Source organism: Balaenoptera physalus, assembly GCF_965194825.1.
Source record: "Balaenoptera physalus genome assembly, chromosome: 6".
Lineage (NCBI taxonomy): Eukaryota > Metazoa > Chordata > Mammalia > Artiodactyla > Balaenopteridae > Balaenoptera > Balaenoptera physalus.
In genome coordinates, this window is record NC_138885.1 from 87,342,557 (window position 1) to 87,360,520 (window position 17,964).

Genomic DNA, 17,964 nt, shown 5'->3' on the forward strand with positions numbered 1-17,964 from the left:
TTGTTTTTCTTCCATTTGTAATCCCATGACTATCTAAGTGGATGCCAACCACAGCCCCAGGAGCTGGACAGGACAGGTTACTAGCCCTCATTTTAGAGAAAACTGGGGTTTGTAGAAGTTAGATCAGAAAGACAGCGATGGATCCAGGAATCCTCATCCACAGCAGCATAATTTCCTCAAATCCTCCAAATTAAAAATGAGAAGGAAGGAAGGGAGGGAGGGAGGGAGGAAAGAAAGAAGAAAGAAAGGAGCAAAGGAGGAAAGAATTTTTTTAAATGAAGAAAGAAAAAACACTCCTAGGTTAAGTAACATTTGGTTTTCCTTATTAAACCTCATATTTGTCTACCAGATATATTATCCCCATGAGCACACACTAATGATCAAACCTAGCCAAGAACCAGAAGCATTTTAACTAAGTCACATTTTAACACTACTGATACATATTTCTTGCATAAATATAAAAAGTTTATATCAACAGTGTAACTCAGATCTCAAATTACCCTTGATTTTCACAGTCCTGAGAGTGTACAAAGGTTTAAGAATTACTGCAATAAGCAGTAAGAAGAGATTTTCTTTCTCTACTGGCCTACTGTCTTTGCTTATATGTTTTGTTTCAAATAAGGCAAGTCAAAATGTGTCCTGTATGTTAGTTGAAAATCCTAGACCTTAGGTACAACAAATATGTACACGTAGATGTTGATCACAGTCTCATGAGGACTATCCTGCATAAAATAAAATGTGGGTTAATTCCCAGAATCAAAATGATTAAGGAAATCAAGTAATGGAACAAAATACTGATTAAAACGTAGTGTGGAATTCTGAACAAGATACCTTTCCAAATGTAATTAAAAGTAGAAAGAAAAGCATTACATATTTGATGTCAAACCCAGTTTGGAACTGTATCATCTAATCTTTAAGACTGAAGAATCAAAGATCTATAAAATCTAGGACGTAAAAAGGGAAACTTAGTCTTCCTCTAATTCAACCTATTAATTTTTTAAACAGCTTTACTGAGATATAACTCAGATACTGTACAATTCACCCATTTAAAGTATATAATCCACTGTTTTTAGTATATATACAGGATTGTGCGACTATCACCATAATATAATTTTAGAACATTCTCTCCTCCAAAAGAAACCACATACCTATTAGCATTCACTTCCCATCCCACCTCCAACCCAAGGAAACCACCAATCTACTTTCTATCTCTATAGATTTGCATATTCTGGACATTTCATATAAATGGAATAGTATAATATGTGATATTTTGTGACCAATTTCTTTTACTTAGCAAATATTTTCAAGGTTTACCATACTGTATCAGTATTTCATTCCTTTGTATTGTTAAACAGTATTCCACTGTACGGATCTACCACATTCATTTATTCATTTATCAGTTGACGGACATTTGGGTTGTTTCTACCCTCTGGCTATTTTGAACAATGCTACTGTGAACATTTGTGTACAAGTTTTTGTTTGGAAGCACATTTTCATTTCTCTTGGGTATATACCTAACTGAGGAATTGCTGGATCATGTGGCAACTCTTTGTATAAACATTTTTCCGAAGAAGATATACAAATGACCAATAAACACATCAAATGACGATCAACCTATTCATTTGTAGAGATAAAGAAAGTCAGACCTAGGAAATTTAAATGATGTATCCCAAGCCAGTTAGATGGCTAGTGGCCAGTGAGGTCTAGACTAACCTTACACAGGAAAATTATTACAGGATTTGGATACAGAAAGACATGGATCTGTATACAAGAGTTTACTTGCACACTTAACCTCTTTGAGCATTGGTTTCTTCATCTATAGCAAAACCTATTCCATAGGATTATTGTGAAAGTTAAATGAGCTAATATAATATCCTATCATAGAACCTGGCATCTAATAAGTCATCAATATATGTGAATTTCATTCCTTTCCATTATTCTATGCGTCCCTAGCATAAGGACTCTATGGTATTTAAGCGTGAAATCATGTATGTGTTTCTGGTGAGGTGTCCTCTAGTAAACTACCTATGATCTAATCAAAACCTATATGTATGACTCAGCCTTGAAGGATATCAGTAATCCCAGTACCTGGATTGGAACTCTTCTTCCTTGGAATGATAAAATATCTCTCATTTCCAAAGACAATCTCTCCCAATAGAGTGTAGCAGTTAAGAGTCATACTCCTAAAGTTAGAATCCTGAATTCCTCACTTGCTTCCTAATACACACATTATTTAACATCTCTAAATGTCAATAAAATGTAGATAATAATAATAACACCCACCTCATAAACTTCCATGAGGTCTAAATAAGATAATTCATGAAAAAGTACCTAGTACCGTGCCTGGCACATGGTATAAGCTTCATAAATGCAGGTATCATCATTATCACCCTTGTCACTGTCATTTTCATCATTATCCTCATCTTACCTAGTAAGGCCTGATATTCTGTTCTTACTCTTTAACTAACAGTCAATTAAAAAAATATATTTTACTTCTTTTATGTAAGTCAAGGACATTTTTCACTCTAGAACTCTCAAAAAAAAAAAAAAAAAAGCAATTCAAATCTAGACTCCTGTGAAATCTCACCCAATTTAAACCTTTGGCCTTAAGTAATTAGAAAAAAAAAGTCTCTTCCAAAACTGAAGACAGCTAAAGTGTGGTACAAGCATAATCACTACCTTGTTCAAACATGTAATACGAAAAATCCAAGACAACATATGCATTAAGAGAGGTCAAATCAGGCGAATCTTAGGAGCTACTTCTGGTGAGAGCACAGGAGGAGGAGGGAGTGGCAATGAGGAGAGAGCCTGGAAGCTTCCTCATTTGTCCAAAGCAGACATCACTGAATAACCAGGAATCTACAGGTGACAAGTTTCATTCATTCATCAAACTTGTTTTGAGAATCTTCTATATGAATGGCACTGGGGTTGAAGAGGGGGTAATTAAACAACAAACAGGAGAACTCTCAAGAAGGGGATCATCTGCTTGGGAAGATAAAATAAGTTAATAACTATACCATGAGACAGATGGGGATAGCTGTCATGAAACACTGCAAGGGAGACTCTATGGGGAGTCGCTTATGCCTGGAGAGCCAAGAGCAATCCACCCAATATGCTGCCCTTCGATGATGTGTCTAAAAGCCCCCACCCCCTTCAACTATGGTAGGAGACCCTACCACAGGCTCCCAGAGCACCGTTTACTACCTTCACTGTAATTGCTAGAAGATATGCATTCACCCTCCTCACTGGTGAGAGGCAGGGTAAAAGCACAGACTTTGGAGCTGGACGTCTTGAGTCAAATCCAATTCTATCACATACTAATTATAGGACCTTGGTCAATTTGCCATGCTATGCTTCAGTTTCCTCTTCTAGAAAATATGGATAAAAATAGCAGTTATGTACAAGGCTGCTGTGAGTATGGAAGGAATTAATCTAAGTGCTCATAACATGTGTAGCACACAGCCAATGCTACATACTACATAATGCTACACTGTTAGCTTGTATCATTGTTATCACAGTGGCATGTACATAGTAGGCATTCAGAAGTGTGTTGAATGGCAAAACAAATGAAAACACAAAAGGAAGATGTTGCACTTGAGAAGACAACATGGAGCCAAATTTCATAAACCTGAGCAGCTAAGTTTGACAACGTTCCTCTTAAGAACCATTTCTTTTCATGCAGGTGAGGATTTGGCCATCCTATTCCATGTCAATTCTAGAAATCAGTCATCACTGTGGGGAAAAAAAAACTCATAGTATTTAATAGCTTTCGATGTTATATTAAATGGGGCAAAAAGTTTACTCCCTTTAAATGTTCTAGAGGTAAAGCTATTCATTAAAAAGGGGAGCTAAAATTTCAGGCTGGAAGAAAACCTATTAACTGCCTGGAGGATGGGAGCCATGACTTTTAAAGTACAGTCAAAAGCAGCACAGCCAAATACAGACATGGCAAGAGCCTTCCCCAAATGTTCTTTTAAGCTATTTTAGTTCATTGGAAGCCAATCATTTGTACAGGAAGGATAGGGGAGAAGCACAGGGAGATATACCTGCTTTCACTAAGGTACCCAGCTTAGCTAAAAACCTTATTAAAGTCCAAATGCACAAAGTAGAGGAATCAGGCTAAAGTGATAATCTTTCAGGCCTGTCTGATAATCCACTTTGTCCACAAGGCCAGGGGTCCTTCCACATCTTTCATGCCACACAGCATTCAAATGCAAAGCCACCAACAGACTGTGAGGTCAGCTATCTACCAGCCCACATCCAGGGCTCTTTACAATGCCTACAACTTCAGGCTGAAACCCCAAATGAATCCAAACCCTCAGGAAAAGATGGATGGTTATGTTACCCACACAGCCGAGATAATGTTTACCTCTGTTTAACTATCGAAACTTTATAAAAGCTATGAGACAGAATTTGTTCTTAAGAATACATCGTAACTCATCTTAAATAGTATCCTTAGTTTAACTTTTCTCAAGGTTCAGGTGTTATTAATAAGAAGCTCTCTCCTGAAGCGTGTCTGGCAAGTTGTGACTGGCAAGAAAGGAACCTCCCCTTCCGTGTCTGCATGATAAGTTCCCGATTCCCTTTAGCTAAGGATACAAAATGACTTAGCAAGTTAAGTCTCTATATAGAGCAGAAATACATTCAGTGTTATCTCAACTTGGGTTTCCCTGGACCTATGGTTCTCTAATGAGTATAGCTCCTCATGACACCAGGTAAAATATTGTCAGAGTTGAGAACAGAGCTGAATTCTTCGTCTGCAAATGCTCTTTTATATGTAGGTATAATACCATCAATATTTTCCAAAGTCCTTTCTTGGACCACCTGTGCCCTTCCATTTAGTAGAATGTTTACAAACACTGGGCTCTCAGGCTGTTGACCCATACTCAGCACCAGCAAAGCGACATCCTCCTCTGGAAGGAGAGAGCACAGGAAGTGCCGTGTCCCTGCCTGCAGTTCCTAGTGTCCTGGAAAGGCTTCCCTGCCATGCCCACCTGACTCTGATACAACGCCATTCTATCTGTGGTCCAGGGACCTAATCACAAATCCATTCTCTTTCATCTATGCTACTTCATGCTTGCCACTTCTAATCTTCTCTAGGCTGGGAATTAGAGGTTTATTAAAAAAAAGTTTACAGAAATCAAGTCAATAGTTTCAATGAAAGTCTGATGGGTTCCTCCCATGCATTAAAATACATACATGTACTTTGTAGTATCTAATTTGACTGCTTATAAGTTCTTAAATAAGATTGTTGGAAGCTGAGTTCAGGATGAGTAAGATGCTACTGTGGTATTATTGCCAGAGGGTACTTTGGGGGAGAACGGCATTTATTGAGTACTTTCCACATTCCATTCGCCTTGAATGCTCTTCCCTGATATGGTTTCCTTCTCACCTCGTTCAAGTCTGTGTGCATGTAGAGCCTTATCTGTGAGGCCTTTTGCAGCCACCCTGTATAAAATAACCCTCCACTCCTGCCTTTCTCTAGACCCTGTCTCCTGCTTTCTTTTAAATCATAGTTTTAATCAGCTCTTGGCATGCTATGTATTTACTTATCTGCCCATTGCCCATCTCTTTCCATCAGAATGGCAGTTCCATGGAGTCGTTGGCTTATCTGTTTTGCACAGGTGCTCAATAAATATTTGTTGAATGAAAAAGTCAAGCACAGTTATTGTAAATATCTTGTCAATTTAATCCTCCCCACCCTACAAGTCACATATGTCAAGCCTTTTTATAGATAGGGAAACTGAGGTTGGTTACTCAATACTTGGAGAGCATAATGTGGTGGTTAAGAGCATGGACCCTTGAACCAGACTGCCTGGGTTACAGCCCAGCTCAGACACTGCTCACCTCTGTGACACTGGGCAAGTCACTGAACCATTCTGGACCTGGGACCCTTTATATGTAAGTAGCAATAATAATAACAGTATTGCCTTACGGAGTTGTTGAGAAGAGCTTAAACATATAAAGGGCTTAAACAGTTCATGGCTCATAGTAGGTGCTGAATGAGAGTTAATAAATAAAATCGTAGCTGAGAAACACCTTATAAGAATTACTAACTTTCTCATTCTGATTTCTTACTTATATAACAACCTCCTGATTACAAGCCAGCTTTCTGGTTCATCCGTCGAAGAAGGAAGTACGGATGTGGTTACCCGGCCTGTGTGAGAGTTACGCATTTCTCATCATAAATTCATCAATCTGTGAATCTTGTTTAATGTGCTAACAAAACCAGGGTTCTGAATCAACAAGACTGAGGCCCAAACCCTGACGGTGTCACAGACACACCTTGCGCTGTCGCTTAGCAACCTCCTAGCCACCTTCTCCAAACACTGCCGCAACTTGTATTCAACTACCCACAACACAAGCTGTATAGCTAGGAGAAGGAAGTGTTGTTGCCCAAGAAACCTTTTCTCTAATCAGTAGAAAATGGTGAGAGATTACAATTCAAAGAAAATCCAGGGGAAGTGAGTGTCTTGCCCAACAAGTGCCCTCACAGCCATCCACCGCATACACTACTTCAGAAGAGTGTAGCAATGGTTCATGATATCAAACAACCTGCTTGTCCAGGTTTCCCTTGAACCAGGTCACACAGGGCTTTCAGCCCTCACTTGAAGGGTAGGGCCCAGTGCCAAAGCCACAAGCAGCCCACAGTCACACGGAGGCTTCCCCATGGCAACTCCCGCAAGTTACCTTGCCCTGATGATCGTGTTTCATTTCCCAGCCCCTCGGCAGCTCCAGTTGTTTGTTTGCAAACATGTTGAGGAATCCCACAAGGTCCCGGTTATGCTGGTAGCGTTCAAAGTGGTGGGTGTCCCGCCGGACTTTGGTGATCATGTGCTTCAAACACGTGTTGTTTGTAAACATGCGGTAGGCACTCTGGAGAGGATGGAAAAACAATGTTAATCTGCTTTGGGACATGCAAAAGTAACATATATACTCCCATGGGCATATTTAATCTTTGGATGGTATACAGGCTTCAATGTAACTCTAGACCCACACATGGAAATAGCAGACAAAGCAAAATAATTTTGCTCAAAATAAAAGACTACAGAAAATCAGGGAGTCTTCACTAATGATTCTAGTTTTCTAAGGAATAAGAATGCTGTCGAGTCTCATTTTACAGGTGATGTAAGATCCTAAAGTTGGTTTTAGGCAAAACCCACACAGTTGAAATCACACCATGCTGGAGACAAACATACCACCTCACAGTGAGCCCCAATACAGCCAGTGTTTCCTCCAGCACAGGAACAGATCATTGGCTCTTTGGGTGAGTGCCAATGAAGCAGCTGGCGTAACATTTAGGAGCCAAGTTGTATGAAAAAATGCTTGGCCATGTATTTGAATATTAGAAGTACATGCAATGGGCTGAGTTGTTCTCACTGAGAGTCATATTCAGCTGAGACCAGAGTAGACTGGAGTTTTTCATCTCACTCCTGCTTGGAGGCATAATCTCAGTAAATGGAATGGCAGGCAGAACTACCTGGACTGTATAACTCAGTATTTTTTTTTTCTTTCTCCCTCTCTTTTTCCTGTGTGTACACACACACACAGACATATATACATATATATCACTAAATTTACATGATTGAAATACACATTTAATAAAACTCCATTATACCAGCACATACAAAAAAGTGATTGTTTTGTAAAAGTATCTCATGATACTTAAAGAAGAGTCCAAAAAAGGGCCATGGGCTGTCTGCATATGAGTCAGGCAACAAATATTCAATGCACAATACCATGTGCCAAGCAGTAGAAAAGGAGTAACTGTATAGAGCTATTTCCTTAAGTCATCAGAGGGAATGTGATATTCATGAAATTGACCAACCGTGAATGATCTCTCCTGGAATGCTATTCTTCTCACGTAGATTCAAAGGGCTTTGGATTCCTCTTATCTTTAGTGTCCCAGGGACACCAGACTAAGTCTGGAGGCCTTCAGGCTTTACTTCATGGGTTCTGTTATTTATTTCCTTTTAGACAGACCAAGGCAAACCCAAAAGAAACCAGAATCCCTGGAAATCGTTTCACGTTAATAAACATTTACTGTGCTGGTTATTGAGGATAAAAGATAAATGAGTATGAGGACAGTCAACAGTGCTCCTGTCTTTCCAGGGTCCCTCAGGATGTGTCAAGTCCAGGTCAAAGCATTTATTGCCGATGGGAATCCCTCTAGAGCTTTCTTTTCTTTGGTACAGTGAGCACAGCAACCGGCCATGTTTGAAATAGTGGCTGCTTCCCAGTCTGGGTTCCCGGGTCTCTGAAGGCTACAGGGATCAGAGAACCCTGACAACCCAATTTGGAATGAGAAACAAACCTTTGCTGGCTTAAGCCACTGAGATTTTTTGGTCACCGTTATTGATGTATAACCTAAACTACATAAAGTAACTTTTCTACCATTATTCTGATGGATTCGCTGTCATTGTATACTTTTTGCTTTGCATGAAAATATTTTTCCTCTATCAAAATGGAAGGAAGGGAGGAAGGAAGGGAGGGAGGGAGGGAAGGCCAGCCACATTAATCTGTCCTCAAATAGTAGTGTGCTAGTTCCTTAGTACACCTGAGTAGAAAATATTTTGAGGTCACATTTCAACCTGACAGTCTAAATGAGAGGAGGTTTGATGGCTGTGAGAAATTATGAGGTTCAGAGCACAGAGCACTGCCAAAGCAGGCAGGCCCGTGCAGGGGCTCTGGGCAATTAGAGAGCACGAGAGAATAAGAAAATGATACCATGAAAGCAGAGAAGGAGACTAATAAAAGAAGTTGGAGGGTGTCAGAGACAAACGTTAGCTAACTCACAGTTTAGCCTGTGGCTGACCCTTCCTTGGAGTCTTACGTACAATCAGCAAGGCATCTGTTTTCTGCATTTGGCTCCAGGTTGCTGATATATTTTCACAGAAGCCATTACAAGCACAGAGGCCAGAGACCACACTAGCTTCTGTGATGGCGATGGTAATGAACTTTCAAGTCATACTCCCTAATAAGTCTCTCTGGGGACAAATTATTGCAGGATAATTCTGTCAGATAAATCATGTCATTAACTGTCTTCTAAATAGGTGTATGTCCTGTCACCCTTCCTTCTCCTTCCGCCCATTAAAATAAGAGGCCACATCCTGATTCTTTATCTAGAGCACCAGAAACGCTCCTCACTGTGCTAAAGAAAAGCAGCAGAACTTCATTAGGGCAAGCAGTGGTAATGAGGTGAAGGAACCCACTCCAGCCTCAGGCACGAAGCAACTCCCTAGGGTTGGACAGCTCTTTAAGCACAGGAGTCTTAAGGCTGGTCTTATAATTAATTACGTCCTTTCATCTTCCTCCTCTCCACTCAGTGAGACGTGTAATAGAGTGCCAAGTTCAACGGATCTTTGCAAAAAGCATCTACCAAAGTAAATTAAGTGTAAGGAAGATTTCTCTCATCAGTAACCAGCAAACAACCTTTAGAACCACAGCTTTTTCAAGTCTGAATAATATGCACATGACTATTAGGGTCTATTTAAAACACATAAGGCAAACAGGAACACCCCTCTAGACTGCTACATGTCTATAAGAAACTACATACATACTTATTTACATATATATGTTTACTTATACATGTATATATGTATGTATTTGTAACATTTATACAGGTCTATGCTTATATACACATGTTTATTCTATTTTTGAATATATATTTTATATGTTTATTTAATATATATAGTATTGTTTTAAATATATATTTTTTAATTTTATTATTATTTATTCATTTTTGACTGTGTTGGGTCTTCATTTCTGTGCGAGGGCTCTCCCCAGCTGCGGCAAGCGGGGCCCACTCTTCATCGCGGTGCCCGGGCCTCCCACTGTCACGGCCTCTCCCGCTGCGGAGCACAGGCTCCAGACGCGCAGGCTCAGCAGCTGTGGCTCACGGGCCTAGTTGCTCCGCGGCATGTGGGATCTTCCCAGACCAGGGCTCGAACCCGTGTCCCCTGCATCGGCAGGAAGACTCTCAACCACTGTGCCACCAGGGAAGTCCCATAGTATTGTTTTAAAATATATATTTTATATATGTATATACATATATATATGATCTGAAATATAAATATCCTTTCTGAGTAATTTTGTTCAGAAAAGATATTTATACTCCAGTTCATACAGAACTATGGTGAGGATTCTAGTCACAGCTCATGGACAGAGACCAAGAAAGTAATTTACTCTCTGCCTCAATTTGCTCAACTATTATAAGACAGGATAATAGCAACTGCCCTGATTTCTTCATAGGCATGTGGGATTTAAATCCAGTGGAACAAAGGATGTAAAAGTGCTTTGAAGAGGTAAAAATCACTGTAAAAATATAAAGTGGAAGTAAGTACAAGAATACATAAGGGATTATACCTATCATAACTACATTCTAACAGATGAACGATAGTACTAAAACTGTTTTCTACTTTCAGTCATTGAAGATCTTGGGTGAGCATCCCACTTTCTGTTAAGGGAAGAAGGGTCTCATAACCTCTCACTAATTATGTGCTAAGCCCTGTGCTAAACCCTGAGGATACAGAGATGAGCACAGCCTGATCACTCAAAGGGATGGAGAAGGAAAATTATAGGGGGAGGTGGGAGGAAGGGGTTCACTGGAGGCAGAAAGTAGAGCTTGGGAAACAGAGGCCACAGTAGCAGTGAAAATACTGAAACACACTGATAGAACTAGCAGAGCTAAGAATGACAGCAGTCCAAAGAGTTGAGAAATACTAAACAGGTGGGATTAGGTTGAAAGAGCTTCGTCTTCAGGCATCTTTATTCTCCCTCTGGGGTTCAGTGGGTCTAACTGGAAAGGGATCCTTTTCTGTGTTTGAGTTGTTGTTTTGTTTTGGTCTTATAGGAAAAATATGCAGTAAAGGGATCTGATCTTCTACCTGAAACAAAAGTAGAGTAGGAAAGGGCAAATGGACCTATTTCACAGCAGTCTCATGATAATGCACAGAACGATCTCACCTGGGAAGCTGCTGCATGTGGACTCACAAGCAGTGAGGCAAGTTGGCAACCGTTAACAGTAGACAGAGCCCCTTTAAATGAACCCTAAAGGGTGTAAAGTTTTCTTGTCCTTGGATGTGATTTAAAATGTCCATTTTGATCATCCCTTCTCTAATCCAAAACTCCCTTTCCCAATCCTCTTGGTTGTTTCTTGTCTTATCTTCCTAGTAAAGAAATAAACACTCCATGGTTGGATGAATGATCAACTGATTATGAACTGAATTTCTTTGTGGAATTTTGTTAAAATATCACTCCTTAGAGCTTGACATGTTTTGTTTGGTTAAGTGCTTGAGGAGTTAGAAGTGAAAAATATTGAGAAGAGCCGAGGGGAACGTTATTGCCATCTGGCAACAGAATAAGAAAATGGTATGTGAACACTCAGTTCTTATCAATCAACCAACTTATCGATCAATTAATTGCAATCAATGCAAGTAATAACCAAACCTCTTTTCTTTTTCTGGCAGTTTTTTTTTTTTTAAGTGTTATGGTGATCGTATGCCCAGGATTACCTGGGCCAGTCTTGATTTACTCTAAATCTGTTCTTTTCAATAACACAGGTAAGTATTGATACACTACTGCTAAAGAAAATCTATCTTTCATATTCCAGAAATCCTTCATCAAGAATAGGTATTCTGATTTCATGCTTGGAAAATATCATCACTGCCTCCATAGCAAATGTATACAAAGGCTCACAAGGGAGCAGATGTGAGCATCTGTATATATTATTCACTAAACAAAATTTATCATAAACAACATCAAATAACATTGTTTCCATAAGATATATGCTGGGATATGGAAACAGTCTTGTCTCACGCAGGTGTTTCACAATATTTTTAATCATAAGGGATTTTACATTTTTCTCATCTAGCTAAAGAGTAAAATGGAGGGAAAACTGAACTTATTGACAAAACTAACTAAACTATCAACTCATCTACCTTGCAATAGCGGGAATTTCTGTCGTATAAGAATATATTTAAGTATTTTGGAGAAATATTTTTCTTCATTAAGTAGTAAGGAGTGTATAAGATGGAATTAATGTATTTCTAGAGAGTTTATTAAAAGCCAAAGTAATAATTATTTGGCATGTATGTTGGAAACATTATTCAGTTGCATATAATGAAATGTATTTATGTATGACAGTTATTAGACAAACACAGTCATACCAACTATAAAAGACATGACACTAACAATTAAACCTTGAATTATCAGGAGAAATGGTTTATCAAGACAATTTTGGAAGCAATCTGATCACAACCAGAAGAGGGCAGTAGAATATATCTTAAAGCAACAACCACGCAAAAACAGAAAAAAAAATCCCAATATTTTGTTCCTCAAGTTTTCCTTTAGAGTTATGACACCTATATATCTACTTAATTTTGTTCTTTTCAATAAAGATGATTAGGTATCACCAAAAAACTATTAGAACTAATAAATGAATTCAGCAAAGCTGTATGATACAAGATTAAAATACAGAAATCTGTTGCTCTTCTCTACACTAATAATTAACTAACAGAAAAAGAAAGCAAAAGAAAAATCTGTTTAAAATCACATTAAAAAGAGTAAAATACCTAAGAATAAACTTAACCAAGAAGGTGAAAGACTCTGAAAACTATTAAAGATTGATGAAGGAAACTGAAAATACATAGAAATGGAAAGATCTTCTGTATCCTTGGATTGGAATAATTAATATTGTTAAAATGTCCATGCTACCCAAAGCAATCTACAGATTTAATGCAATCCCTATGAAATACCCATGACATTTTTCATAGAACTAGAACAAAAAACCCTAAAATTTATATGGAACCACAAAAGACCACAAATTGCCAAAGCAATCTTGAGAAAAAAGAACAAAGCTGGAGGTATCATGCTCCCTGACTTCAGACTATACACAAAGCTACAGTAATCAAAACAGACTGGTACTGGCGCAAAAACAGACACACAGAGCAATGGAAGAGAATAGAGAGCCCAGAAATAAACCCACACACCGTGGGTCAATTAATCTATAACAAAAGAGGCAAGAATATGCAATGGAGAAAAGACAGTCTCTTTAATAAGTGGTGCTGGGAAAACTTGACAGCTACATGTAAAAGAATGAGATTAGAACTTTTCCTCATACCATATACAAAAATAAACTCAAAATGGATTAAAGACTTAAATGTAAGACTTGAAACCATAAAACTCCTAGAAGAGAACATAGGCAAAACACACTTTCACATAAATCACGGTAATATATTTTTTTTGGCTCTGTCTCCTAAGGCAAAAGAAATAAAAGCAAAAATGAACAAATGGGACCTAATTAAACTTAAAAACTTTTGCACAGCAAAGGAAACCATCAACAAAACAAAAGACAACCTACTAAATGGGAGAAAATATTTACAAATAATATGACTAACAAGGGGTTAATATCCAAAATATATAAACAGCTTATATAACTCAATATCAAAAAAACAACCCAATTAAAAATTGGGAAGAAGATTCAAATAGACATTTTTCCAAAGAATACATACAGATAGCTAACAGGCACAAGAAAGGATGCTCAACATCACTAATCATCAGAGAAATGCAAGTCAAAAGCACAATGAGATATTACCTCACACCTGTCAGAGTGGCTATCATCAAAAAGTCTACAAATAACAAATGTTGGTGAGGATGTGGAGAGAAGGGAACTGTTGTACTCTGTTGGTGGGAATGTAAATTGGTGCACCCACTATGGAAAACAGTATGCTGGTTCCTGAAAAAACTAAAAATAGAACTATCATATGATCCAGCAATTCCACTCCTGGGTGTATATCCGAAAAAAACAAAAACATTATTTTGAAAAGATACATGCACCCCAATGTTCATAGCAGCATTGTTTACAATAGCCAAGATATGGAAGTGACCCAAGTGTCCATCAACAGATGAATAGTTAAAGAAGACACAATGGAATATTACTCAGCCATAATAAATAATGAAATTCTGCCATTTGCAACAATGTGGATGGAACTAGGAAGTATTATGCTTACTGAAATAAGTCAGACAGAGAAAGACAAATACTGTATGTTATCACTTATATGTGAAATCAAAAAATAAAACAAACAAATATATATAACAAAACAGAAACAGACTCACAGATATAGAAAACAAACTAGTGGTTACCAGGGGGGAGAAGGGAGGGGGAGCGGGAGGGGCAAGATAGGAGTAGGGTATTAAGAGATACAAACCACTATGTATAAAATAGATAACCAACAAGGATATATTACACAGCACAGAGAAAGAGCCATTATTTTGTAATAACTTGAAATGGAGTATAATCTATAAAAATATTGAATCACTATGCTGTACCCCTGAATCTAATGTAATATTGTAAACCAACTATACTTCAACAAAAAGAAATCACAAATCGCACACCGTAAAAAGATGGTAGCTTGAAATTGGCCACAGTGGGAATGTTAACACTAAAGAAATTGGTAAATGCAAATCAGGCCTTGATATTGTTTTATGGGCTGTCTAGACTAAGAGTGAGTAAACTATAGACTCATGGGCTGACTTGCTAACCAAGTTTTATTGGAATACAACCACATCCATTCATTTACATGTTGTCCTTGGCCCAAAAGCTGAAAATATTTACACTCTGGCCCTTTCCAGAAAAAGTCTACTGACTTTTTCTAAATAATAAGTTCTAGACTTAAGAAATTGGTAAAGAAAACAAAATGCTAATAATACAGATTAAAGTTCAAATTGTGCTGTTACATTGCAAATAGCGCATGCACGTGCGCACAGACAGACAATGAAGAAAAATAAGTCCAATATTCAAACACTATTATCTAGCTAAACAGAGAAGGTGCTGGCCTCATTGACAAAAGAGTGTGAAGAATGCCAGCTCTCCCTCCAGGATATGTGCCATATTCATCCGCCTGTCACCATCTCCACTGCTGCTGCACTAGTCCAAGTCCCTTCCATGTCTCACCACAGCGCCTTTTCACTTGTTTCCCTGATGCCAATCTTGCCTTCTAAAACCCATTCTCAACACAGTAGGTAGAAGAAACTTTAAGAAATCAAAACTACACCCCCACAGGAACCCCCTTTAGAATAAAGCCCATTTAGAATGAAGCCCCAACTCCTTGCCAGATCACACAAGCCCTACATTTTGAAGCCCTGCTCACCTCTCTGACCGTACTATGTACCACATCAAACTCATTCCTGTCCTCAAGCCTTTGCTCTTCCTTGGCAAGGAAAGTTCTTCTCCAAGACCTTTGCCTTTCTGGCTTCTTGACGTTGTACAACAGCTTGAATATGGCTCCTTGGAGAGGCCTTGCCGTCCACCTGATCTAAACCAGCATCTGCAGTACCTTGGCCCCAAGTCACCCTAGCCCAGTCCCCTGTACTGTCTCCGTTGCCTCATGACACATTTCACTGTCTGCATTATCTTTTCTTGTTCACTAGGTGATCTTTATTCCACTGTATCCTGAGAGTCTCGAATGTACTAGGCAAATCGTAGGCACTTAATAATTACTGGTTGAATGAATGCATGAACAAATGAACAAAGGAAAACTCGTGTTACCTGACCCCAAGTCCAAAGCTCTTCCCACCACAGCATGACACTTTCTGTTTTAGACTGACAACTCTGAATGTTATCCCACTCTTCCTTGTATGAAAGCCTACGATCTCCTAGAATTGTTGCATACACGAGTTTAGGTTCCTGTAACCTGGCTTCTGATTACCTTTCCAGGCTCAAATCTAACTTTCACTAGTGTTCTATGCTCTCTGCACACCAGCAACACCAAACTGCTGTACTAGTAATTCGGTTTCAGTACTTCTATAGTAATTACAAAGACAGCCCTGCAACTTCATGGATCTCTTGTTTTGTAAATGCTGCTCCTTCTACCTAGAGAGCTCTGGCCCATCTTATTTCTAGGGCAAGTTCCTATTCAATCTTTAAAACCTATCAGTCTTTAAATCCTATCCCAAATGCAAACCCAGCTATGACTCCTCCCGTAGGCCTTCTCCCCAGAGTTAATCACGCACCCCAGCAGGATATCTTCTACAGCCTTCCATTACAGCACTTACAACTCTGCTCATTGCATTGGAATGTGTTTTCAAATCTGGGGTTCCAGAGCCCACAGTTGCTGTCAATTTTGTATCTCTAGGACTTAGTGCCTGGTATACAGTAGGGAATAAACAACTGTTGCTACACTGAATGCCTCTTGCATGAAATCTGAGAACAGCCTTCTCCCAAGTCCTCTCTCTTCCAAGATAAACCTATAAACCATGAGATAATGATCAGTATGTTAACTGATCAATAAATATGTGCATACTAATAGCCTCGCCAACAGCTCCTGGTGATTGGACTATGCTGACTTCTACTTTTCCCAACAGTCTACTCTATTTTTCCTAAGGCATATAATCTGTCTGGTTAAATTCAAAATGTTCTTACATTCCCTTAACAAGCCTCTCAAAAGTCCTCTTCTTCAGTTTCTATTCTATTTACCCACCAAAGCCTGCCAACTCTCTGCCTGTGATTCTCTCATGCTGGATCCTTCCTCGTTATTTCCTCACCTCCTAGTCTAGGCTCTTATCAGCTCCAGCCACGACGAATGGGTTAAATACAGCTGGATGTCTGTGGCCAGGGTCTCCCCGCCCCGCCCCAATTCTAAAGCGCTCCAGGTGCAGCTAAAACAACCTCCCCCTAATTAAAACCTCCAGGAAGCCGCTCCCTCAGCCCTCAGAGACTTGCAGGACAGTGCCCGCCTTGCCCGCCCTGTTACCCCCAGCACCTTGCAGAAACACAAAGCTCCTTCTCGATGCCTCCACACCTAGTCCAGTTTTGAGCTGTTTACTTGCGCGTTAGCTGACCCAGCAAGATGAACTCCTGTGTCAGACCAAAGCCCTACAGGTGTTTCTTGTTTGTTCTTTTTCCCATCCCTAACAGACAGTTTTTCACCAAGTCATGTCGACTCCACCTTCAAAATAGCTCTTGAGGCCGTGCACTTCTCTCCATCTCCACGCCAACACCAGTATTCCAGCCAACACTGCCTTTCCCCTGGACCATGAAGATCCTCTGTTCTCATCACCCTGCTTCCACCCTTGCCTTTCTATGCTCTCCAAATCCAAGCACGTCACACTCTAAGTGCATGATGGCTTCTCGCTGCTCAGAACAGAATCTAAATCCCCTGCCATGTCCCACAGGCAGATCAATGATGTGGATCTTGCTGACTTTCCAACGTAGTATCACACCACCCCCTCTTTCTATCACTACACAGCAGCCCCTCTGCCCTCTTCTGAGCCCTGGGGCCCCTGCACTTCCTATTTCAACTGCTTGAAATGAGCTTCCCCTGGCTTTTCCCATGGTTGATGATTTCTCATCTTTCAACTTCCAACTCAAAAACTATTTCTTCAGAGAGGTATTCTAGAACCATCTTTCTAAGGTAGCCTTCATTCTCTGTCCATTCTAGGATAAGAACTTGATCTTATTGCCCACTGTGTCTGCAGCACCTACCATAATTTCTAGCATAAACCGTGTTTTAAGTAATATTTATTGGATGATTAAAATAACTCATTACGCATATAGGACATGTTTCCCACTTCTGTCTTTGCTCATGCATACCCTCCACCTAGAAGGCCCTCCTACTCCTTTCTTTTTTAACCAACCAGTGTCCGTTATTTATTCTGTGAGACAATTTAAGATTTACATCACAAAGAAATGCTTTCTAACCAACTTTCCTATCACACTCTAATTTTTTTCTTCACACACACACACGTGCACGCGCCAAAACACAAGTTTTGGCTTAAACTATATAATATTTTCAAACACTTCTCTTTTCTTCTAGAAATGTTTGAGATAAATATCATGCTCAGGACCAGAGAACAGGTATGTAACATTTTCCACTGTCACCCCATGGACTTCATATACCCTAGTGCCTCCAGGAGGTTCACACTTCCTGAGTAAAATTAAAACCTCCCATTCCAGACGGTAATTCC

General features: G+C 39.4%; 1 protein-coding gene across 7 annotated transcripts in view; it reads right to left on the minus strand.

Moving 5' to 3' along the window:
• The window catches only part of HECW2 (HECT, C2 and WW domain containing E3 ubiquitin protein ligase 2), a 415,090-nt gene that overhangs the window by 108,203 nt on the left and 288,923 nt on the right, over positions 1-17,964 (minus strand). For all 7 annotated transcript variants that reach the window (XM_082466948.1, XM_082466947.1, XM_082466946.1 and 4 more), the window contains one exon: positions 6,691-6,876. In XM_082466948.1, the coding sequence (XP_082323074.1) occupies positions 6,691-6,876 (186 nt within the window). The remainder of the gene's footprint in view (positions 1-6,690; positions 6,877-17,964) is intronic.